This window comes from Pseudoliparis swirei, chromosome 13 (genome assembly GCF_029220125.1).
Source record: "Pseudoliparis swirei isolate HS2019 ecotype Mariana Trench chromosome 13, NWPU_hadal_v1, whole genome shotgun sequence".
Taxonomy (NCBI): Eukaryota; Metazoa; Chordata; class Actinopteri; order Perciformes; family Liparidae; genus Pseudoliparis; species Pseudoliparis swirei.
This window is the reverse complement of record NC_079400.1, coordinates 7,733,008-7,757,048: the sequence shown is the minus strand read 5'-3', so window position 1 is coordinate 7,757,048 and position 24,041 is coordinate 7,733,008. Positions and strand designations below refer to the sequence as shown.

Sequence of the window (24,041 nt, the reverse complement as noted above, 5' to 3'; positions counted from 1 at the left end):
TGGTTGATGATCTTTAACCTTTTAATAAAGTCTTGTCTTCATATGTTGCTATGGCGATGAGGGTGAACATCCACCACGGCACCAAACAAAAAGGTTCACGCATTTGAAGTCATTGTAAAAACTCACATCCTTTAATATACAAAGATAACACTGTACAGATGAGCTCCGATTGCTGCTGTAAACTCTTTCAGACGTCTTAAGGCCCCTCATGGGATTGTAATTCTTTACCATTACAGCTGCTATCAATATCGAATACATGCAGCACGTCCTCAGAGAGGTATCTGCAGTAGGAGAAGTAGTTTAAATGTTTTTTAATGCGTGTAGCAAAAAACATTTAAATGTGTAATGACATCAGATGTTAAAACTAACAGAGCAACAGTTGGTCAGGTTAGAAATGTTTTTAACTTCCTCCTCTGTGTGCGAGAGGTCAGTTCCTGGACACGCTGAGGGTTAAAGCCGAGGAGGCTGAAGATTACCCAGCATGCCGGTGGTAAAGTATCCCGTCTGCGGAAAGACCTCCAACTCGACCTCAACGCAGAAGAAGACTCAAGGAGAAGACTCACTCCTGTTCGAAACACAGAGAAACACTTTCAGTATTTTAGATTTTTACCACCGTATACATTTTACTAACATTTAACACTGACACTCTAAATTTATGACTGTGACAAACTTAAAAATCGATTTTTTCAAATAATAATTCATTCAATAATAATAACTTACGATACTTTGACTTTTAATAAGTCACAACACCATAACTATCCCACATCACTGCTTATCCGAATGCATTATATGAGGAGGACCAGTGACCCTCATTCAAAGCCATCAAATGGGCGAAGAGGGGTGAGTTCAATGTGTGAGACCACAGTGGGAAACCGCAGTCTCACCACTAGGGGGCAGGCAGCTCCACCCACACAAGGGTTCAACATGACATCAGCAGCAGTTGAACCCTGCCTCCCTTCAGGAGAGTGTTCAACGTGTCTCCAAGCTGTTGGACGTTTTTAGTTTCGAACAATAGAAACCTGTGCGGCCGATAAGAAGTTTGTTTTCTTTGTCCTTTTAACCGGAAAAGCTGGAGGTTTTTTCCTTCGTCAGGAATACACAATGAGATAAGCAGTAAACACAGAGGACAATGTCCTACAGATGAGTAAACAGCCAATGAGCAATCCAAAAATAATAAAGGAATTAATTAAATTACCAGACAAAATAAAACAGAACACTTTTTAAAAAAAAGTGTTTATTGTAAAAATAAGTGTTTATAGTATTCAGTTGTATAAATTTAGATTAAATTATTTTTATTAGATTATTTTTTATTCAGGCGCGAAATCCACTTCTTACATAATCACCATATATAGATAGATGGATGGATGGATAGATGGATAGATAGATAGATAGATAGAGACACAAAACTGAACACTATTCAAACATTAAACTGAGCTTCAAAAGAAAACCCCGGTGCTTCGAGTGATACGTCGTCAGTCGCGATAAAATTCAGAATCAAATGTCGCAGCCGTTTGTATTTGCAACTCATCGTGTTTGTATCGTTTGGCCCTCGAGGAACTTTCTGTTGTCATCTCAACGCGTTCACAGTTCAACAACATTTCAGCCGGAGGTCACGAGCCAGTGAACCTCCACTGCCAAGCTCCCTCAACACGTTTACAACAAGTAGATCACCCTCCCCCCCCCCCCCTCCTCCCTCCTCCCCCCCCCCTTGTTTCTATCCAGGTAGTGTTAAAGAACCACCCATTTACTGTAATTATCCTGCATGCGACACTTCCTGTTCTCAGAAACCAACACCCATTGTTTGTAATCTCCTGCTGTGGTCTTGACAGGTTTCCTCTTGGCTCGCTATCGAGTTTCTGAAATGAAAAAAAATGAAAAAACATCTGCCCTGTTCCGAGTGAGTAGTTTGTGTCTTTCCCTATTTTTATTTTTATAAAAAAAACCTCTTAAAAATGTTGACTGGCGACGAACCCTCCGACTTCCCCTCGCCAAGTCTTGACAGGACCCCGGTAACCGACCACGGCGTCAGACCATCAGCGCCACACGCCGCTGACTCACTTCTGGACACAAGTGGATCAGCCGCCGGCCGGCCCCGCTCAACCTCTGGTGACGGGGCTGCTGGGAAGACGAGGACGGGACCTGCCATTTGGGACACGCCACAATGACTGCAGGCATTTCTAAGAAGCCACAGCCTGTGTGTGTGTGTGTGTGTGTGTGTGTTAGGAAGTTCTTTACAGTTTGTTCAGGGAAGTATTTTGTCCACAAGGCAAAAAACGGACAAACAAAGCATGTAAAACATGCTTTAAAGGAAAAGTCTTGTTTTGTTTTATACAACTTGTGTCTTATTCTTAATGGATAACTCTGAACACTCGAGGGTCGACTGTGGGTCAGAGGTTAGCAGGTCCGTCTTTCAATCGGGGGATTAACTCTGTTTTAGGATGCACTGAGTACCTATCTCCTCTTTTTTCTCTCCTTAAGGATGAATTTTCATCTCTCAATCACACGTTACTAACTCTGCTTTCTCCCCGGAGTCCTTTTGACATAGATCCTATCTGCCTGATGGATCATCGAGGTCTGGGTCATGGAATTCCTGCTCCTGACTACGCCACTGTCCTGTTGAGACTCCGCCCACTGTTGAGTCTCCGCCCACTCCTCCTCCCCACCGCCATCTGCCTGATGGATCGTGGAGGTCTCCATCGTGGAATATGCCTACTATGAACTATTCATACACTCTGTCATATTCATTGAATGTATTTAAACTCTAAATCTGTCCTTCTGTACACATGACATCTATTGCATCTGTCCATCCTGGAGAGGGATCCTCCTCTGTTGCTCTCCTGAAGGTTTCTTCCCTTTTTTCCCCCTGAAGGGTTATTTGGGAGTTTTTCCTGATCCGATGTGAGGTTTTGGGGCAGGGATGTCTATGTGTACAGATTGTAAAGCACTCCGAGACAAATTTGTAATTTGTGAAATTGGGCTATACAAATAAACTGAATTGAATTGAACTCTGAATTGTTCCCTGTAGCTGTGCCTATGAATACGAATGTAACATTATTTTATGTAATGTCCTGAACTCAGTAGTGAAAACAAATTCATACTAGACCCTCAAAATAATACTTGAGTATTTCCATTTTCCGCTACTTTATACTTTACTTGAAACGTTGTTAATGTGCTGACGGAGCAGAAATCACTTCAGCACAACAATGACATTCATGTATTGATATTTTACTGGATTTGGAAAAACTTGTGAGCAAAGAGATGCCTCTGCTCTCTTCCAGCAGACACAGAGCAGCATTATTAGTCATGGAGTGGACTTTATTTCCACCTAAAGATTAAAAGGAATAATATTCTGTTCTTTTAGCTCCGTTCTGGTCTCCACCAAGTCGTGAGGTATATGTCTGGCTCTTCAGCCGGTAAACACTCCAGTAAACCAGCTAGATAATAACTGTGTCTGTCGGGTGCCGAGCAGCTGGCGTACGCAGAGTTTTACGACTTTTTCCACTGACAACAGCTGCGTCTGGAACCCAGGTTGATGCGAGACCGAACCAAAACATTAAAGTTCTGGCTGTAAAGAAGAAGAAAAAAACTGAGATCTGAAAGACCCTTGAACGTTGCATGGAGCTGCAGAGTTGGGTGCTATTCTCTGTGGGTCCTTTAAACCATTGTTGATAACAAATTATTAATCAGCTTCAAAACGGTCCGATGTGAAACAACCAAATGGATCAGAACAAAACAAACAAGTTAATTAGATGGGAAGAGAAATGCGATCACCTGGGGGCGACTTAGAAGAAGTTCTTGATGAAGGGAGTGACGAGCTTCACCCACAGCTTGACGTGGCGGTCCGGCCGCTCGAACGTGGAGCCGGACACCTCACTGGACCGCTGGTACAAGAGCTCCTGCTCCTGAGACGCACACAGGTGAGTCGTCCGCTCGGTCACGCCGTCATTCAGGCCCATTTCTGCTCGCGGTCAACTCACCTCCTGCAGCTGGCTCTGCAGCTCCTCGTTCTCCGTAACTATGGCGATTTGGGCCTCCAGGTCACGGTGAACCGAGCGGTAACCGAAATTAGGGGAGCCGATTAGAGTGAGGCAGGGCCGATGCTGCCCCTGGAGGTAATACCACAGACCTGCAAGGAGGGGCACAAGAGGAGTGAGCCGATGCTTCGGAGAGACGTTTTCCAGCAGGGATTTCTGAAAAGACCCAGACCACCACTAAGAGGAAGCACATGCAGAAACCCCCAGCGCCTCTCCAAAACCTCAAAGCTTGAGAGAGTGAGTGTACATCCTTGTCCCGAGGCTACGACGAGATGACTGTACAAGCCGTCTTCTCTCACGCTACATACTGCTGTGACCACAAGAACAACAACATCACAGCGATGCGTGTTATTATCCACGCGGAGCCGAACGACACCAGTCTGGACGCCGAGGGTCGGCTTCAGGCGCTTTTATACACGGTTGCCGGAAAATTACTTTTCACGCGCGCGCCATGGCAACGCAGGAACAAAGCAGACGGCCCAGCTGATGGCGGTTACGCAATCATGATTACGGATGCCGAAGATGATGGGACTAGGAGGAAGACGTCTCTTAATATTTTAGGGACCCTCGTGGGCGAGGAGAAGTTGTCGATGGAAAAGTTTGTTTGTTTGTGTATTTTATTCAGTCAATCAAATACAATATTATCCTATATAATATACAAAAGAGAAAGACTGAAAAGGTATAGGTAGAAGCAAAAAATGCTTATAAATTCCTATCCTAAATTGAAATCAAAATAAATCAGAAAATTAATATAAAATAAAGAAAATAAAACAAAAATAATAATAAACAAAATAAAAAACAAAATATATTTATATATACTACCACATACATCTTCCATATTAATAAGTTTTTAATTACATTTATAACTCAAGAATTGTTTTATAAATAATTCCCTTGAAAACCAAAAAGGAGTTCACCAGTCTTATATCCATTTCAACATTATTCCATAATTGGACTCCTACAACAGAAATAAATCTTCTTTTCATCCCTTTTTTAGCCTTTTGTACCGTGAACTTACAAACATCTCTCAAATCATATTTACACTCATGTATTGAAAATAAACTTTGTACACAGTCTGGCAGTGACTTTGCTTTAGCTCTGTACATTGTCTGCATTATTTTATAATAAACCAAATCATTAAATTTCATAACACGTGATCTGTAAAATAAATAAAAGTCAAGTCGCCCACGGAAGCGTCGACGCCGCTTAAATGTACCTGCGATGTTACCGCTTTCATTGGCGCCAGACGTACAGCGTTTCCCCCGAATTGTTACGAGATCTTGAGTTAAGGAAAATGCGTGTACAGATATTTCTCAGAATATGATCAACCCCGTTTCCATTCAAGGGATTTAAGATCGTAATCTCTTGTAATCCACATTGACGCTTGAGTCACTGCTCAAACTATTCGCGCTATATAGTCACATTTCAACTATCTCTATATTTTGCTCAGAAATGTGAACTTCAAGGACCTCATGTATGACATATCTGTGGATGTTTCCTCTTGGCTGGGCGGCAACAGAGACGTGTTGTCAGTGTTCCTGCTGGTTTACAGACTGAAGCACGCGATACTGCGTTTTCATTCTAAAGTCTTTTATAATCTACTTTTTGGTTTCTGGCTGCTACAAATATCTTGCCATTCAGTTTATGTTCATGTTTCTCGAAGAACAAAAAGGTAAGGGGGCGTCATCACTGCGGAAATACGGCTCATTTTCAAGAATTACAAATTTGACGAAACCGCAAACAAGTCAAAACACACAACATGGAAATAAACCAGGATACTGATTTAATTTAGTTGAATATTTCTGGTGAAGCAGATCTGGTGCTTATTAAATGCCGTTTCCACCCACTTACTGAAATAACAACTCATACACTCTCACCCGTCTGAGATCGTCTTAAAAAACTCCAGCTTCCGTTACGAAATATCACGGCTGATGATGGCAACACGAAAACAGTCAAATAGTCGGTTTCCTGCTTCTAAAAAGTAAGACTTCACTTTCTTTATCGTATTACATGTATAAATACAGATGACCTCTTGAGTAGAGGCGTTTGTCATGTGATCGGTTTTTAAATCATTGAGCGTCGACGATCACGAGAAGCTTCAAGCAGCTGCTGATTCACAATGTGCGACGCAGGTTTAAATGTTCGACTGAACTAATAAATCAGGACAACCTACAGATGTGTGCGTGAGCTTTGCTGTTTTATACAATTGTAAATTAAATATCTTTAGAAGCAATATAGAAAGTCGTCGCCGTGGTTTCTAAGATGATAAACAAAAAATGCTTCAAACAGAAGATTGCTCTCCTTAGCAGAACCGGACGGGCGCGCGTGTGTGTGTGCGTCTGCGCGTGTGTGTGTGCACTTTTGATTCGTCTCACCTTTGGCGTGGAAGGTCCACTGTGACCTCTGGTACTCGTGCAGGTGAACCCTCTCCTGCTGGCCCAGCCGGCACACCTGGTTGTAAAACTGTCGGGCGATGTGCGTGTACGCTGCGGGGATCGCCCCGGCGACGCCCTTGGCTCCGAAGAACCCGTTGACCTCGGGGGAGGCGGTGAGGATGCGGTAGCTGGCGCCGGCCCCGAGCACCAGCCGCATGTACGCCCGCGTCAGGTTGAAGTAGCCCGACGTCAGGAACACGCTGGAGTCCGGACCGGCTTCACTCAGCAGGCGCTGGAGTTCAGTTACAAAGACGAGTTTGTATTCGAGTCATTAAAGAGCTGAAATGCATCCGGATGATTGGTCGCCTTTGTATTGATAACGGTATAGTTAGTATAATTAGTATAATTCCCCTCCTCATGTTGGCTCACTTGTGATCGTTACGTCTTCAATAATTATGCTGACCAGTTTAAACTGCTTAGTGCTTCTTTTTTGTGTTATCTCATTAAAAACATGGTTCACATGTACGCGTTGAATCGTAACGCAACCACTCTGCATTTAAAAAGGACTCCACGTATTCACTGATTTTCTTTTCCTCCCTATTTTTTATTGAAGTGTATTTTATTTGTTTACTTCAGTGGCCTGACGATGCAGAAAAAAGCAGGTTTGGGCTGTGCGAGGACAACACAAGTTAAAATCGGTTAAACACTTCTTTTAAGAATTTAGTTTTTTCCAAAAAGCAACGAGTCTTCTTCGTGCACGACTGGAAATAAATATGCACAACAGCCACGTCACATCCTGGTAAACAAAAGCAACAAAAGAGGAACAGTGTATTGAAATAAAGTCCTCCCTTTGTGAAACTTGTTAAATGAAACTTTTTATGGAACCACAGTTTGATCTGTTGCTTTGACTTATATTATTATCACTTTATTGTGTTCATTCCCAGAATATTTGACGATCTGGAATAAATGTTCCTATATTTCCTCATGTTTTATCAGTCACATGGTTATCTATTAGTCATGCATTATTGTATGAATCACATGGTCAAATATCCCATAATGACAATAAAGAACCGTAGTCTAATTACATTCATGACTCGTTACTGAGGAAAATGAACAAAAGGTCAACTTCAAAGCATTGACGACACGAGTGGATACAAAATTAATAATTTAACAGCAGGGCCAAATGTTATGTTTTAATATTAACATCTTTTCAGCGTGCTCCGTGTATGCTTTGGGTTCCAATGTCCTGATGTCAGGTGTGGCGCCTCACCTGTGTGACCTGCTCGTCCACCTGGATCCCCAGAGGCTTCATCTGGACCAGCGGGAACACCCAGGTGTCCTCCTCCCCCTCGCTCATCCCATCGTCCTCCGACGCCCCCGAGCCGTTCAGCAGCTGCTGCCTGACGTGGGCCGTGTTCACCACCTCCATGATGCGCTTCCTCGCCGCCACTGAGAAGTCCTGCCTGTTGCCTGGTTACCGCGGAGAGACAAAAAACATGAGCGCGCACAAGTGGGAGGCGGGTCAAACCGATCTCTGGGTCACAGTGATCTGGGCTGCGAGTGGTTTGAGAGGATATAGGCACGCCTACGAGCACGAAGCAGAGAGCAGGATGTTGATGGGGAGGAAAACACAACCTCAGCTGAGGAGCCGTTACTCTGGAAAATACTCGTCTTCCCGGAAAATTACAGTAAAAACTATCAGTTTAAAAGGTTGTGTTCACAGAAAGCGAAGACTTCTGGATCAAAGGAGCGAACATCTTGATCATGAGCTTACTGCACTGCTCCCGACTGTTGACTTGATGCTGTGCCAACACACATCTCCTCCTGTGAACACCAAACTTTCTGCACTTCCACTTTTTCTTGGTCGGCGTTTAGGAAAATGTGAAACGTGACTATTTTCAACTTCATGCAAATGACATTTCCCAGTTCAGCTGGCGAGTTCCGCATGACCTAGAATCCCATAAAGCCTCGAGACGTGATTCGCTCGCGTCCCATAGAAAATGTATAGGTGTGTCCCGTCGCCTTTAGTGAGTTTTTACCGTAATTCTCACTAATCTGTCAGCCCAACATGCAGCACGAGGACACAATGTGGTAATTTAGTCTGATTATTATGGTCATGGGATGAGAGCGAGGACGTTTAATGTGGGTGACCCTTGAAACTGCAAGGTATTCTTTTAAGTCAAACTCCTCATTGCAGATCAGCAGTTAACATTTTACAGTTCCAGTGTGTGTCTGTTCCCAATCCATGTCGTCTTCCAGCAACGATGTGACGTCACAACCTCCTCCTCCTCCTCCTCCTCCTCCTCCACCGTTCCAGAGCATGAAGTGTCAAACTGTGTCAACACATGTTGGAGAGTAAACATGTGTGTGTGTGTGTGTGTGTGTGTGTGTACATACACACACGTTTGGTGCCTACCATTGTACGGGTGCACCATGCCCTCCTGCACGGTGACCGAGTCGTCGGGCTGCAGCTGTAGGGAAATGTCTCCCACGGCTTCCACCAGGTCGGAGAAGAAGTCGGCGACCTCGCTGCAGTTCTCCAGCAGCACGTAGCGGTCCTGTCTGTTGGTGAAGTACGAGTCGCTCAGGTTGGCCCTGATCAACGAGAGAGAGACTGTTGTCAACAGTGTTTAGACAAGAGGAACGACAAAGAACAATATATCTAAACCAGAAACATGAAGAAAGCCTTAAAAGGGAGAAGTCGTCATCAGCTGGAGCTAATTAATTATGTTACAGCTAAAATTGATTCACAACATCAGGTATTATTACTGAACAGGAAGTTTACAAATGTAATGCCCCCTCCTACAGGAGGCGGGCGTTGATCTCAGTGTAGTCCTAACGCTGCTCGGCCAGTGAGTGCGTTTTATTCGCCCTGACGTGAAGAGCCGGGATCCAACGCACCCGCTGATGATGATGCTGTCGTCAAACAGGTAGACTTTGATGTGCTGGACTCCGATGGTCTCGTTGAAGCGCTCGGGGACCAGCCGGCGCAGCAGCCCCCTCAGGTCTGGCGTGTGGTACAGAGACACCCTCATCTGAGAGGCGAAGCGCTGCAACAACGGCAGCAGCATGGTCCTCGAGTTGGTCTGTCCTGCACGCCAAAACACAAACAGGACAAACGTCAAGAGGACGAGCGGCGGCAACGACGAGAAAAAGAAAGAAAAAGGAAAATGCCAAGAAAACCTCGTGAGCCGCGGGTGTAGTCCAGCAGAATGGAGACTTTGAGGTCGGGGGCGTCGCGGTTGTCCTGCGAGCGGCGGAGAGCCTCCTCCATGCAGTCCACCTGCAGAAAAACAAACAGACAGAAACATCAACACCTGCAGCAGAACCAGAGATATCGTCGTTTTCCTCGACGCTTCAAGCAAGTGTTCGGCCATCCGTTGCACAATCAACCGATTAGTCGATCGAGGGAGAAGTCAAATCGATAATTAATCGGTATCGTGCAAAAAAAATACCAGAACATTTATTGTACAATTTATTACATTTTTACATGACATGTCATTTAGCCAACGCTTTTATCCAAAGCGACCTACAATCATGTTACATTCATACACCGTAGACGCAGCTACAGGGAGCAACTCAGGGTTAAGTGTCTTGCTCAAGGACACATCGACTAGGGGATTGAACCTCCAACCACCTGAATGAAAGACGGACCTGCTACCCACTGACTCATAGTCGCCCAATTGTCTTTTCTTGGTTTCATAAGATTGTAAAGAGATAATCTTTGAGATTTGGACGTTGTAATATTTTCAGCATTATCTGTCAGTTTGTAAATTAAACAATTCATCAAGTAAATAACAGATCAATTAAGATCAATAAGAACCACAGGCATTAAACGCAGCCATACATCTTCTCTGAATTTGGGGAATTGCGCTCCAGCATCAAGCTGCTCGGATCGTTTCACTGCAGCAGAAAACTTTGAGGACATTTTACTTTGAAAAAACAGCAACAAAAGATGTTTCCTGTTGTCTGTAATCAGGTTTTCATTTCTCACTCCAAGTCTTCGTTTGGCAAACCACAAACTGAGGTTTGTATCCCTCTCGTTGTCAGCCAGTGTCATTTGTTGTCACTCTTGAGCTCCAACAGCCTAGCAGGTGGTTTTTGCATCTAAATTAAGGGGCACTGGACTGACGTAAATGTTGATAAAAAAGCTGCTTCAGTCTTCAAAGTTGTCCAACTTTTCTTTCCGTGCACAACTGGGATCTCAGCGTCCCTCTGACGCTTACACTTTGTTCAGCTGCATGTTGTTTTGTAAACATTCAAAAGGATTAGATTAAGAAGTATTGACAGTAAACAGCACACGGCATTTATCAAACAGTTATCATCTGTTCACCGAGCCGTGGGCAAAGCGGGAGGAGATGGCCGCTCTTCAGAGGGCACCGCTGGTAGCGAGCGCAGAGTCTTTATTTGCGGCGAGCGTCGGCATTTGTTCCACATCTTTGATTTCTTTCAGCTTAATTGTGCATCTGGAGCCCAAATGCATTTTTTATACGCGACTGTTGTGTAATACGTAACGACACCTACACTTCCAGCTTGGCTCTGGAGGGAAATGTGATCATGAGGTGGAGGGGAACACTGAAACAATAGTTTCCTTTAAGGCAAAGAAGCATTTAGTCACGATGCAATGTCAAACTGCTCAAACTCCTTCCACCTCCCATTCCAGGAGAAAAGTTTGTTTCACTAGTGCTACATTTTAGTCATCAAGCAACAGCACTCTGACATCCTGAGACAGGAAGCGTTGACCCAGAGGACAGTTTGTTCGAGGAAAGGTGGACACTTGATTATTATGTAAATGAGGTTGATTGTGACCGTATCCCATTTTTATCGGCAATAGAAAACGCTGACGGTCTCCAGAAATACAATCTCAAGGAGCAGAGTGAAAATATATGATGTAGTTACATAAATGTAAATCTTATTTCTCCAGAGTATTCAAACAACCCTCGAGGAGAGAGCGACATGGTCAGTCGCTCCTCTGTCATCAAGTTTGATGCCCCACATTTAAACCATTGACCACCTTTCTGCATTCAGACACAGACTCCGGATGATTTATTTTGGCGAAGCTTTGTCCACATTGGCTTTTATCCTCTCATGTTTGGTTTTTAATATATTTATCATCAAGCTCTCTGAAAGAGGAGTAACATTGTCGGACTCAGTTAAAACACTAAAATGCAGAAAGTGACATCAGACTTTTCACATACGAGATAGCGGTACTCTCTACTCTGGATGACTTTTGCATGTGGGGAGCTGAAAAGGTTTCCTTTGACATTTCTGATTATTTTCGCTGCCTGCACCTGCGCTTACGTAAACGCGCCGCACAGGTGTGAGAGTCTGCATCAGTCGAGAAGCTGTTGTGCCGAGCGTGGGATCCCGAGCCTTCGGTTTAAACCAAGGACCACACACGTATTTGGAGTCTGAATTTAATTCAGGTCATTGTGTCCAATTACAAGCAAACCTGAGCATCATCCTGTGAGATTACAAAGTTTGGCAGCAATCACAACTGATTAAAATGCTGCTCGCTGTACTTGGACATGTTGGACTTGTCCGTGCCTCGTTCTGTGATTCACCGTCTGCTGCGCCAAACCAGGACACACACACAACTAAAAGAACAGCTGCATGAGTCCAGCCAGTGGTTTGTTCTGGGTTAACGTTGTTATGCTCGGCCTTCCAAGCATGAAAAACAGCAGGATATCACATGCCAACACTGGTCTCCTTATACCCATAAACCCTTGCACTTTGGGTTCATTCCGTGTCGCTGGCCTGGAGAACATTTTAACTCAGAAGAACACTGTGGGTTTCTTGGAAGGCGACTCTGACTCACATTTTCTGGCATCTCCAACCACTTATTTGGCACAAGCTTATGTTTGGATGCCATTGTTCTCACCTGCGCCACACACACGCACACACACGCACATGCACACTTGCGAACACACTTCTCACCAGCTCCTGCTCCAGCTGACCTGTTCCTAGATACAACGAGGCCATCACCACGCGCCTCCTCGCAGTCTTGATCCGCGCCTGAGGGGAAACAAAGAGAGAAAGAAACGGACACAACAATGAATGTGTGCGGGCGTCAGGAACCCGCTCACAAATATCTGATTCCGAGAAATAATAATAGGATTATTTACTGGCAGTCACATGCGCACATACAAACAAACCGGATTCCTCAAGAGTCGTTATTAATAGAACAACATCGGCATATCTTTGGCAGTTGTTGCAGCTTCAGGTGGATTACCGCGTATTTAACGTGGAGAGTTCCTTCTACGGTGGAGGCCGATTCAATGTAGTCAGAGGTGATCGAGGGACGGGAGAGTGAGGTTTGATAAAAATAGAAATAACTCTGGATAAAGCATGTTAAAGTTTTCATTGGGAGAAATGAAAGTCTGCAAGTCTGAGTTATCAAGAGGAGTCAGGACAATGTTTGAACAACAAGCAATTATGTCGATTCATTTATCCGTTTCCTCTATAAAATGACAGAATGTAGGGAAAGTGCAGATAAATTTTTAATGTCTTCAAATTTCTTGTTTCCCCCCCACAAAAAGTCCCAAACTAAAATCCATTCAGCTTCCAAGGATACAGGAAGAGGAAAATAGCAACAAACCCTCATAGTTGAAGAACTGGAACTTAATGTTTTATTTTTTCAGTTGAAATGAGTCATCAACAAAAGTTGCAGATTACTTTCCCATGAATCAGATTTCATTCCTGCAAAGACTTAATGAATGTATTAAATGTTACTACAGTGAACACCACACACACAACATGCACACCTCCATTGTACTGTCGAGAGGGAAATCTCAGGTCGACGACACAAAAGGGGAAGTGAAAAGGTATGATCCTTTGTAATTTGGGTGAACTGATCCTTTAAGGATAAAGGTCGCCTGACTCCACAATGGAGGGAGACATCCTTTGCATTTGTCGGCAACAACATCCAAAAGGCTTTGCTGCTTTAAAAAAAGAAGAAGATATTTCATCCCGTTCTTTGTGCCAGTTCCTTTCCATTTTGTTCAGGGCACCACACACGTGGTTGGCTGGCTCTGCAACACAAGTATCCTGATATACTGTAGCACCAAACAAAAGGAAGCTTGTGTGTGTGTGTGTGTGTTAGAAAGTGATATAAAAGGAGTGGAAGTGTCAATAAATCAGACAGACCGGTTCCTTCGTGTCCCTTTCGTCTCCTAGCAAACAGAACATGCCTTCAAGCTGCCGTGTGGAGGGTTCCCTCCCGACAGAGTGAAGAACCCAGAGCTGAAGACTGAGCCTTTAAGACGACGACACTGTGGGACTCTGACTAACGTTACATGTGCAGCAAGCACATCTCATGAATTTTTAGGCACCGTCGACACACAAATACAATTTTGTAATGGATATTTTCCTCTATGTTTTGGCCTAAAACTAAATTTTGGTCACTAAGATGTATATTTTATATTCACTTTTCTTCCTCTGTTAAGGTGTAGATTTTTATCGGGGGAATTTGGCAAAATAAGCGACGTCATTTTGCCAATTTGTGTGAGATGTCTGAATATTTCACTTAACTAGACTCCCCTAGATCCACTCTGTCTTCCGTCTACACATGAGGACATTTTGGTTTTCGCCATGGCACCAAATATCAACTTTGTAAAAAAAAAAAAAATCCGTTGCTCTTTCTTCACTATTGTTTAGTATTCGTTAACACTGACAAAGGAAATAAAGCTAATTGAGCACGCGCTGGTATTTGAAGGATCGTTGCCTTTAGCGGCGAGCGTTTGGAGTCGTTTGTGTGGACGGAGAAATCTAATAAAACTAAAAAGGTTGTGTGGACAGAATAATGTTTTAAAACGAAGGAGGAAAATCTTTGTTAAGAAAGGACCGGTATGTTTAGATAGGGCTCACTATATTTACCTTCGTATTGAAAATGCGGAAGGTTATGTTTTGATCGCCGTGTATTTATTTATTTATTTGTATGCGTGTTACTCGCATAACTAAAAAAGTATTAAACCGAATCGCATGAAATTTGGTGGGATGATTGGTTATTATCCGGGGACCATTTGATTAGATTTTGGGATCGATCGGGTCAAAGGTCAAGAAAAGGTCAAAATCTTCTTATTACCATAGCGCGGTCAATTTTTATCCAATTGGCATGCAACTAATGCCAACATGTTCATAATTCAATGCCCAATCTTGTGATATGCAAAGGTATGCGCTCTACCGAGTGCCCATTCTAGTTATGTATGTTATGCTAAAGCGTTTGACAGGATGCAACTTGTGTTCAAGTATAGTGTGTATAAATCACAAAGCTATACATTATGCTTGGAAGGGTCTCGGCTACGACAGCAGCAACGAGCCGATTTCTTGTATGCAAAACGACCGTTTACGCTAAACCACGTCCTCGTAGGAGGGAAGCTGCTGCACGGCTGCCACCATAACAGCAGCGGCGGCGTATAAAGTGTAGATTCCTGTTTCCTTGTTCCCAGAGCAGCTGAATAGGCTAAAGTTAGAGGAAACACACAAGGATTCCAACGTGGTGACACACAGCAGGTGAGGGACGACGTCAAGAAAAATAAAGAGCAACCCAGTTGGTTTAATTCCAACTGAACATTTGCTTCTTTGTTAAAATTGAATGAGTCACAATTGAAGGGAAATGTGCCAACTAGCACATTGTTATGAATGTTTTAACAGGTAATCTTTTTTTAAGTCGTCAAGCCTCTATATTTAGCACAAAAGAGCTCAACAACAAAGTCCTGACTGCTGCAGCGCGCTTCTCTGCCAACTTAGGTGTTGCAGAGAAATACACTTTGGGTAAAGTAATGCTTCCTCAAATACCTCAAGCCCCTCCGCCCGCATTTGTTACCTCACAATACATAAATATCGGCAGGCCTTTGTTTTGGTCTTTGAGTTCTAAGCTAAATGAAAGAACTGACCTTCATCGCCTGGTAGAACTGGTCGGGTGAGGTGAGGATGTGGATGTGGGTGCCCGGCACACGGAAGGCGGGTACGTGCTCCGCCATCCATTGGAAGTGGCCACAGAGGCCGTCGGCGCCCTGAGCTCCGGCTGTGGGCTTGGAGACATGTCGGGGGGGCGGGTCGGCTTCAGCCAGGAGGGGAGCCAGCAGCAGCACCGAGGACCTGGAGGGAACCATCGGGAGCTTTGCTTTGACATATGTAGATTCAACGGTGCGTCTGGATTTTCTTCTTCAGTGTCCTAACGTTCACCCCGACACCACGTCCCCATCGTCGCTGCCAAACGATCTCACGATACGGTCCGACAATACCGCCACATTAAATAAAGACAGGGTGGGGTTTGATTCTCAGACATGACTGTGAACCTCAGAGGCTGATTGTCAGAACTCAACTGAATTCCATCATATTCATTACCACCAGAACACACACGCATAGTTTACGTTTTGGTTCGGAATCAAACCCTCAAAAAAAAAAAAAAAAAACACGTCTGCGAGAAGTCGGAGGAAACAAAAGTCACATAAAAACAAAAGACGGAGCTCGGAATTTTTTCCAAAGCCACTTTGCTGACTTAAAACTTCTGCAGCAAACGCAGAGAGGGGATTTCCTCCCTGGGCTCAAAGTCCCATCGTTCATAAACACGCATACACGCAAAGAGCCCGAAAACAACTGTCGCATATAGGAGAACATCTTCGTGTCCATAAAGTGACAAATGTTATCTGGAAGGAGCACCTTGAGCTTGGTGATGGGGTTATGCAATATGTGACGGATCGCCCCTTGACCCTAAAGCACTTAAATTGTTAATGCAAGTGGTAAAAGATAAGAAGAGTGTGACAGGAGATAAGACACACTTTGAAATGAAATCCTTTACAAGGGTGGAGTTTCTGCACACATGCATTAGAATACCGTCTCCGTAGATGCCCCCTAAATTAAGACCATCAGAGCGGTGTAGCGCACTTAGGAGATCAGCGATTTCGTGGACACCGAGATGAAGTTAACTCAGGGGTGGGCAAACTGTTTGACCTGCGGGCCACATTCGGTTCTAAAATGTGACAGAGGGGCCGGGCCAGGAGCATTTGGACACGCAATGTAATTTATTAAACCTGGAGATTGCGTCTGTTTTTTATACATTTCAATTTAAGGTGCAAAGTTAAAGTAATCAATATTTACTGGAAAGAGATGAATGGAATCACTTTCAACATTCAAAACAAATTATTACCCAACAAAATACTCAAGCTCAATCATTTCTAATGGTTTTAAACCCCGCAAAATAATGGACGGATTGTCCTGAGAGATAGACTGTATTAAATATCCTGCCTGCAGCAGAAACTAAAAAGGTCTTTAAATTGAGGGCGATGTGCGGCGTCATCTGGTCAGCATGTGTATGAACCCGTCACAAACAGACTGACAGCGCTTTACTCGAGAAAATATGACCCTAAATCTGACAATTGAAGTTCGATTTTTAAAAATTATTCATATCTCTTCTGAAAACACTCCTTTACTCATGTGGACAAACTGTTTTGGTGTTTGAAATTGGTTTACCAAAGGTCATACGTTCACAAAAGCAGTGAAATATCTCTATACAATGCTAGATACATGTAATTGCACCTGTCCATCCTGGAGAGGGATCCTCCTCTGTTGTTCCTGACCCGATGTGAGGTCAAAGGTCAGGGATGTCTATATGCACAGATTGTAAAGCACTCCGAGACAAATTTGTAATTTGTGAAATTGGGCTCTACAAATAAACTGAATTGAATAAATGAGGAAAACAAAATTTTGTATTCACGTTTTTTTAGTAAAAATGATGTGGTCTGTCACACATTCACCAAAATGATAAAGATGGGACTGAGAAATGACTTCATATTGCAGATAGTTTCATGGGGTGTGTGCAAATAAAAAATGACCATTACATTTTTTTATTTTTATAAATATGTATTGTACATAAAAATAAAAAAAATCTACATTATATACATGTTGTGAAATATTAAACAGAACACAACTATTGACTATTTACAATATGGCTTCACTATAATAACATCATGTCATCGTGTCACGAGACCTCTCTACTGGCCGGGCAGGTGGAGCTGCAGGTGGAGCTGCAGGCTGCGCTGCAGGCGCTGGTGAATCCTCTCTGTAAAATACAATACTAGTCAGCACCGCGCACAAGTTACGGACACCGGGATGGACACCGTGACACGTAACGTGTAGTAAAGACTCTTACCCGGTCCAAGTGGCTCTCTTCTGGCTGCGTGTTCCTCCTCGTGGCTCTGCAGCCCCTCCAGGCTCCGCGCTGCTCGCCAAAATCACTGCGGCCGTTTCTAAATGAGCCTCACCTGTGTGGTGGGCGGGACCTTTGTGATTTACTGAGTGTTCATTGGTTGTTTTTTTTCGCAAAATGTTGACAGACAAACGGATTGACAAATCATGGTGAAGGGTTTTGTGTGACGAGTACTTTCCGCGCCAACTCACACCGGAATTAAACAAAGTCGCGATTTGGACAAGTTCGGCGGGCCGGATTAAAAAGCCTAACGGGCCGGATGTGGCCCGCGGGCCGTAGTTTGCCCATGTCTGAGTTAACTCGTGACATTTAATGAGGTTAGATGCTAAGTTAATAATGCTGGACTTTTGTTCGTTACTGCAATGAATAGAGGAGCCGTTTACTTCAATACGAGAGTGCATCACATCCCTCTTGATCTGAAGCATGTGACGGGAAACAACCAAATCCGTCTGTCTTCCTCTGAATTCAAAATTCCCTTTCTGGCTTAATAGATTTAAATCCCTGTTTGTCTCCACAGATTTAGATTCAGTTATCAAACTGTTTACTGTCTGTCTAATCGAGTGATGAAAAAGACTGTCTTTTAATATATTTTACACCGGACCCAAGACCACAAGCCAAGACTTTCCACCAGATTCTGGTTGCAAGAGTTGTTGTGAGGTCGACCATGAAGCCGTGACAAAGCCGAGCCTTTTATATGATGGAGGAAATTCTGCAGGATTATAGTACGAGATAAAGACAATAAAAGATATGGAGAGGACAGATTCTCATGCCATGCTCTACACTTGGTTTCCTTTTCGGTAACAGAGACACGATCCAGGAAACTGCCAATCACACCAAGTACCTAACAATGAGGCTTGTTCGAGATTAAGTATTGCAATCACACAGAAAATAAAGATTTTCTTGTCGTCAAATCAGAGAGCCAATCAGCTCTTTGATCTGGAGACAGCCAGGCGTTTCCCATCATGCATTGCAGTTCATGCAGACAGCTAACACTGAGAAAGTTCTCCTCCTAAACAACCAAGAGCGTCCTGACAGGGAACATCGCATCACCGCCTGGTGCGTAAACGGCACCGAACGGGCCTGAAGGATATTCACACCAGGTGTTGCAAGAATTAGACTGAGAGAATCATGAAGGTACCGGATACTCCAGGCCAGCACAGAGTCTCAGGCCACCAGGATTCTGAATGAGGTCTCGGCCTCAGACGGTGCGATTGATGGACTGAACAAAGACATAATCATTAGTCAGAATTCCTTCTGCTCAGACGTGTCAGGGCGTCACATTAAAAGAAGAGTCCCTCTGACCAATAACGCCTCAGGTGCGTTCTGCTACCGAGTGACATCACCTATGTGAACGCCGACTGGAAGCATCACATGATGGGGAGGCTGTCTGAAAGATGTAACTCAGTACGCCTGGTAGAACTGGTCGGGTCAAGTACTATACTTATACTTCATTCTGCGCTACTTTCTACTTCACTACATCTCAGAGGGATAGATTGTAATGTTTAACTTGACATGAATGATGAAACGCTTAAGTTACTTAACAAGTTAAGATTATTGCACAAAAGAAGGAAAAGTCGAAAGGCAAATTGTTGTAACTTTTCATGAAAATACATTTCATGGTACAAACTTCTCAAGTGTAAATATTTGGTTTATGCTGTTGTACTTTAGTTAAACTTTAATAGCAGGACTTTTACTCATAACCAAGTCGTTCCACAATGTGGTGCTACTTGAGTAAACGATCATTGTACTTCTTCCAACAGCTGCGCTCTCACTCACTCTCACTCCTCCCTCAAACTCACTCCCTCAAACTCACTCTCTCACTCTAACCTTCACTGATGGAAACCCGTACTTTCTCTGACGACTGGCTTCGACGTGAAGGGTGGAAATCATAAAATTCTGACGATAACTTTCACCCTCAATAAGCTACATGTTGAAGGCTAAATATGTTAAATAATACAAGATCAAAACAGAGCGTCACATGTCAGATCATTGGCGCATGAGCAGTGACAACATTAGCAAAGCATCTGTATCTCGTGTGGTCGAAAGCTCCACGCAGGAAACATAAACGTCCGTGGTATCCTCGTGTCTCCGGGCACGAGTCGTGTCTCTTACCCTCCTCTTCTGTCCCGCGCGCGGAAAAGCCGGTCAGATATTCGGGTGAACACCCCGGTGATGGCCGGTGAGTACACGGAGTACACCAGCCTCCTCCAGGACATGGGAGCTGCCATTGCTGCGGCAGAGAGACTTTGAATAAAACTTTATCGACACAACTTGCACAGACAGGCAGTGCTTATTGCCCGCTGTGGTCGTAACGGATACGCAGTGTTACGAAGAGTGTTCTTTATTATGTATTTCCCGCAACAACAAGTGAATACATCAGAGACAATAATATAATTAGTTGTTTATGTCTGTCCGTGGTGTTTTGTGATGTTTAAATGCCTTAAAACGACCTCTAGTGGTCAAACTGTAAACTACATCGCAACTTCAATGTTGTGGAAATGTTTTTGACAACAACAAAAAAGATTTACCCTGAAGTCAACCTAAAATGTAAAAAAAATCATCAATATTATTATGATTATCATGATAATAATAATGATTATTATTATTGTGATTTTAATTATCTGCATTCATATTATTGTTGTTGTTGTCATTATTATTAATTTTCCAATTTTTCAAGTGTGTTTTTTCTTTGTATTTTAATAAAATGTTTGTTTATATGGGAAAGAAGCAATGTAATATCATGTTTTATCATCTTTAATAATGATGCTTCACAGTTAAAAAATATTTGAGATTAACACATCAATGCATTTCTGGTAACACACACTTGACTTTTGCCACTTACATTATCTTTTGCAGGTGTGAACCAGGTTTGTGGTCGTGCAGTACACATCTTGTTCACAGGTGTTTGTTCCAAGGAACAGTCGTTATAGAATACAATGGCTTTAAACTCATTATCACACTGTAATTACATATGTGTGTATAGTAATTAGTAGCATGATGAGCATGAATTGCTGTTATCAATAGTGTTGTTATAGTTTGAAAGTTGTTTTATTGATGCCCACATACAGTGAGTAGAAGCAACATAGTCGTCATCTTTGATCTTTGTTTACTTTTATTATGTGTGCAGGATTTTTTTGTGAGAAAAGAAAAAGAAAAAATAACATGTCAAAATAAAAATAAAAATAATATTTGTGAGCATATGAAAGGTATTTTGTTGAGTACCGCTTATTAAACTACCCAACAGTAGAACCGCTTAATAATAGCTCATACATAAAATATAACGATAAAATACTGCTTTCACATCTTCCAGTAATAATCAATCAATACAATATATGACAATATAACACTGACAGAGAAAATTCTGCATTATTAGTACATTTACTCTTAATACCTTCAGCGCATTTTCTGAAAATACATTTATGTTTTTATTGAAGTAAGCCTTTGGCTGCAGGACCTTTAGCCTGTAATAGAGTGTTTCAGTTCAGCAGTATAGCCAGTTGTTGCTCAAGAGCAATGACAGTAAGTCAGTTGCTTCCTGACACAACACCAGGGCCTGAGAGACATCATCTTTAAACCTTAACTGGCTTGCAGCTCAATAATAGTCCATTATCTGTCATGTTATGGATTATACTTTTGCCTGCAGTTAAGGTAAGGGGATCCTGTGTGGAAGAAACCAACATGTTACAGCAGCACACGATATCAAAGGAAATTAATTGAGTATTTAGATCAAAATAATAAATGTATGTAATCAAGAATGTGACATAGAAAAGTACAAGAACAAATATTATTGAGCAAATATTTGCAGTCGTAGAAAGTATATGTGCTCAACAATGTTGTGGTGCTTTACTTCAGTGTTTACATGTTATATTCCTCAACATGTCAGAGGGACATATTTATTTATTATTTGACATACAAATTCTCAACTTAGAAAATATGTTGCATCAAGATTACATTATATAAAGCTATAACAGCAGCCTGGTATCATAGCATATAGTCATATACAAGTGTCTCATATTTTAATACAATGTAGTTTATATGGAGTAATGATTGTTGCCCGGCATAGACTCCTATCTATATCAGCCAGTAAAGTCTGGAACACACATATAATAATGTAACCTATTATCATTTTTGAATTATTCCGTATGTAGAGTTTGTAACTCATTCACGTGTATGCGTGTGCGTGTACGCGTGAGAGAGAGAGGGTACCAGGAAACAGCCCTGCAAAGGTCACGCTGATTATTTATTGGCAATCTGCCGAGAACGAGCGCGGGCACGTGCATGTGTTCTCTGCGTGCACGAGCGTGATTCCTGGAAGAGGATCTGGAGGCGGAGCCTTACGAACATCGGCGTTATTCCGAAACAACCTCCAGTAACCTTTATGCACACACGTTACACGGTCTCGCCTTCAGATATCGCCGACACAACATTCCTCCGCGCAGGAAAGGAACCCACACTCTTTTTGGATACTTTTTTTTTCTTTTTCTGATTTTAATGCCTGAGTTAATAATTCATTTAGGACTACTCTCGGGTAGTTTGCATATCTTTTCTTTTGGCGAAGAGCGGCTGCGCTGCGGGGCTGAATATATCCGCAAGGTAAGTTAAAGAAAAGGCATCCGAAGCGGCTCGTTGTGCATCACTCGGGCAGACACGGTGACAGAAAAGAGACGCGTTATAACGCAGATGTAAGCACAGCTGATGTTAGTGGCTGCTATTGGTGCAGTGCAGCCGGTGAGGTTGGAAGTATACATTTTTTTAGGGGGGGTTGTTTCGCAATATTGTGAGTAGGAGACCGACTTCCATACCAGCGGCTCCTCCATACCAGCGGCTCTGGTGCGGTTCTGAACCGTTATGGCGCCTCCTGCTTCCCTCGGTCCCGCACGGTTCGGCGCTGCCGTCTCCAGGTCCCCTTTAGGGGGATCAGAGCAAACCGGACCAGGCAGAACACTTTGTGTCTGTTTTATTCACGGTGAAACCGGAGAACGGGGCCTCTGTAGCGCGGTCGAGCAGGGAATAAGGAGTTATTTAGTCAAAACGAGAAGGGGGGGCGGGGGATTTAAAAAAAAGCGCGCCGGACTCCTTCACAGTCACCCCGTTTCTAAAATCCCTTGTTGCGGTACGCCCGATCGAAGACAATTGAAAGCAATCAGGATCCAGTTGCTGTCTGGCTGCGCGGCGCAGCATCAGGCTCCGCGCGAGTAAGCGAGGATTCATTTAAACTAAATATAACCTGCCTGCCCAGTCGTGCCTTATGCATTTGTCAGAATCGTCTTCTCTGCATTTCATGGGGCTCAACTGGAGCTCCATGTGGCACAGTGGTCGTTTATTTTTGTCCGCGAGCATGAATGAAGTGTCAGAGGAGACTGCAGCCTGAATGTGTGCATCAGTCTTTATATAGATGGGTCATCTGTGCTCCTTGTCTCCAGCTGTGTGTAGGTGCTCTCTCCCAGCCCCTCTCTGGATGCATCAGACTCCTCTGCCCCGGGGCCCTGGACCCGGTGTGTGACCCAGCCACTCTCACCCCACCCCCCCTCTCTTTCCTCTCCCTCTGCCCCAAACTCCTTTCCACCTGTCCACCTCTGCGCTCCTGTCCTGGGCCCCCTGCCTCTCGACCAGCGGGCAGAGGCAGGGGGCCATGGCGCCATGGTAGTCTTCAGCGGACGCAACCCCCTCGCCATGAGCAGCGTGACCCCTCCGGAGGGCAGGGTTCAGGGGTCAAACTCTACCCTGCATCACTACAAGCCCTTCAGCTCACATGCACACTACCAGCAGGTCAGTCACACATGAGTATATAGAGAAAAAGCTGTTTCCATGATTGAAGTGTAAAAATGGGCTGATAATGACTTTTCTTTATTATCATTTCAGGTGATGCGTGCATTGCGTAAGCTGCAGGAGAGTGGGTTTTACTGGGGTGCTGTGGGGGGCCGGGAGGCCAGCGTCCTGCTGCGCTCTGAGCCGCCCGGCACCTTTCTGATCCGCGACTCCTCGGACCACCACCACTTCTTCACCCTCTCCGTCCAGACGGCTCGAGGGACCAAGAACCTGCGCATTCACAGCGAGGGAGGCGGCTTCTACCTACAGCCAGACCCACAAAACACCCAAGAGCTCCGGCAGTTTGATTGCGTGCTGAAACTCGTCGCGCACTACATGGGGAAGGGGCCGGATGCTGGAAGAGGCAGAGAAGGGGCGTGTGGGGGTAATTCAAGAGAGGCGGAGAAGACGGGGTGCAGCGTGTATCTGATCCACACCAGCGGAGAGAGGATTCCCTTGGAGCTGCGGCGGCCCCTCTCAAGTTCTCTCTCCTCCCTGCAGCATATGTGCAGGAGGACCCTGAACAATCTGGGGGGGTCGGAGCGAGCGGAGCAGCTCCCACACACACTTAGAGACTTCCTGGAGGAGTACGACGCTCCCATATGACTGACGGGA

The 24,041-nt window shown here is 44.0% G+C and overlaps 2 protein-coding genes across 2 annotated transcripts; one reads left to right on the top strand and one right to left on the bottom strand.

Annotated features, from left to right (window-relative positions):
• Positions 1-102: 102 nt before the first annotated feature.
• LOC130203368 (CDP-diacylglycerol--glycerol-3-phosphate 3-phosphatidyltransferase, mitochondrial) lies at positions 103-19,998 on the bottom strand. Its single transcript, XM_056429483.1, has 11 exons — positions 19,731-19,998; positions 15,304-15,508; positions 12,347-12,424; positions 9,593-9,692; positions 9,311-9,500; positions 8,826-9,004; positions 7,680-7,879; positions 6,410-6,701; positions 3,978-4,126; positions 3,772-3,902; positions 103-565 (listed from the first exon to the last, which is right to left on the bottom strand). The coding sequence occupies exons 1-10, from the start codon at positions 19,844-19,846 to the stop codon at positions 3,783-3,785; spliced, it is 1,629 nt and encodes a 542-aa protein (XP_056285458.1). The 5' UTR covers positions 19,847-19,998; the 3' UTR covers positions 103-565; positions 3,772-3,782.
• A 1,814-nt stretch (positions 19,999-21,812) lies between these two features.
• On the top strand, positions 21,813-24,034 carry LOC130203626 (suppressor of cytokine signaling 3-like). Its single transcript, XM_056429963.1, has 3 exons — positions 21,813-22,211; positions 23,042-23,387; positions 23,481-24,034. Exons 2-3 carry the CDS (start codon positions 23,259-23,261, stop codon positions 24,030-24,032), a joined length of 681 nt encoding a protein of 226 aa, XP_056285938.1. The 5' UTR covers positions 21,813-22,211; positions 23,042-23,258; the 3' UTR covers positions 24,033-24,034.
• Positions 24,035-24,041: the final 7 nt, after the last annotated feature.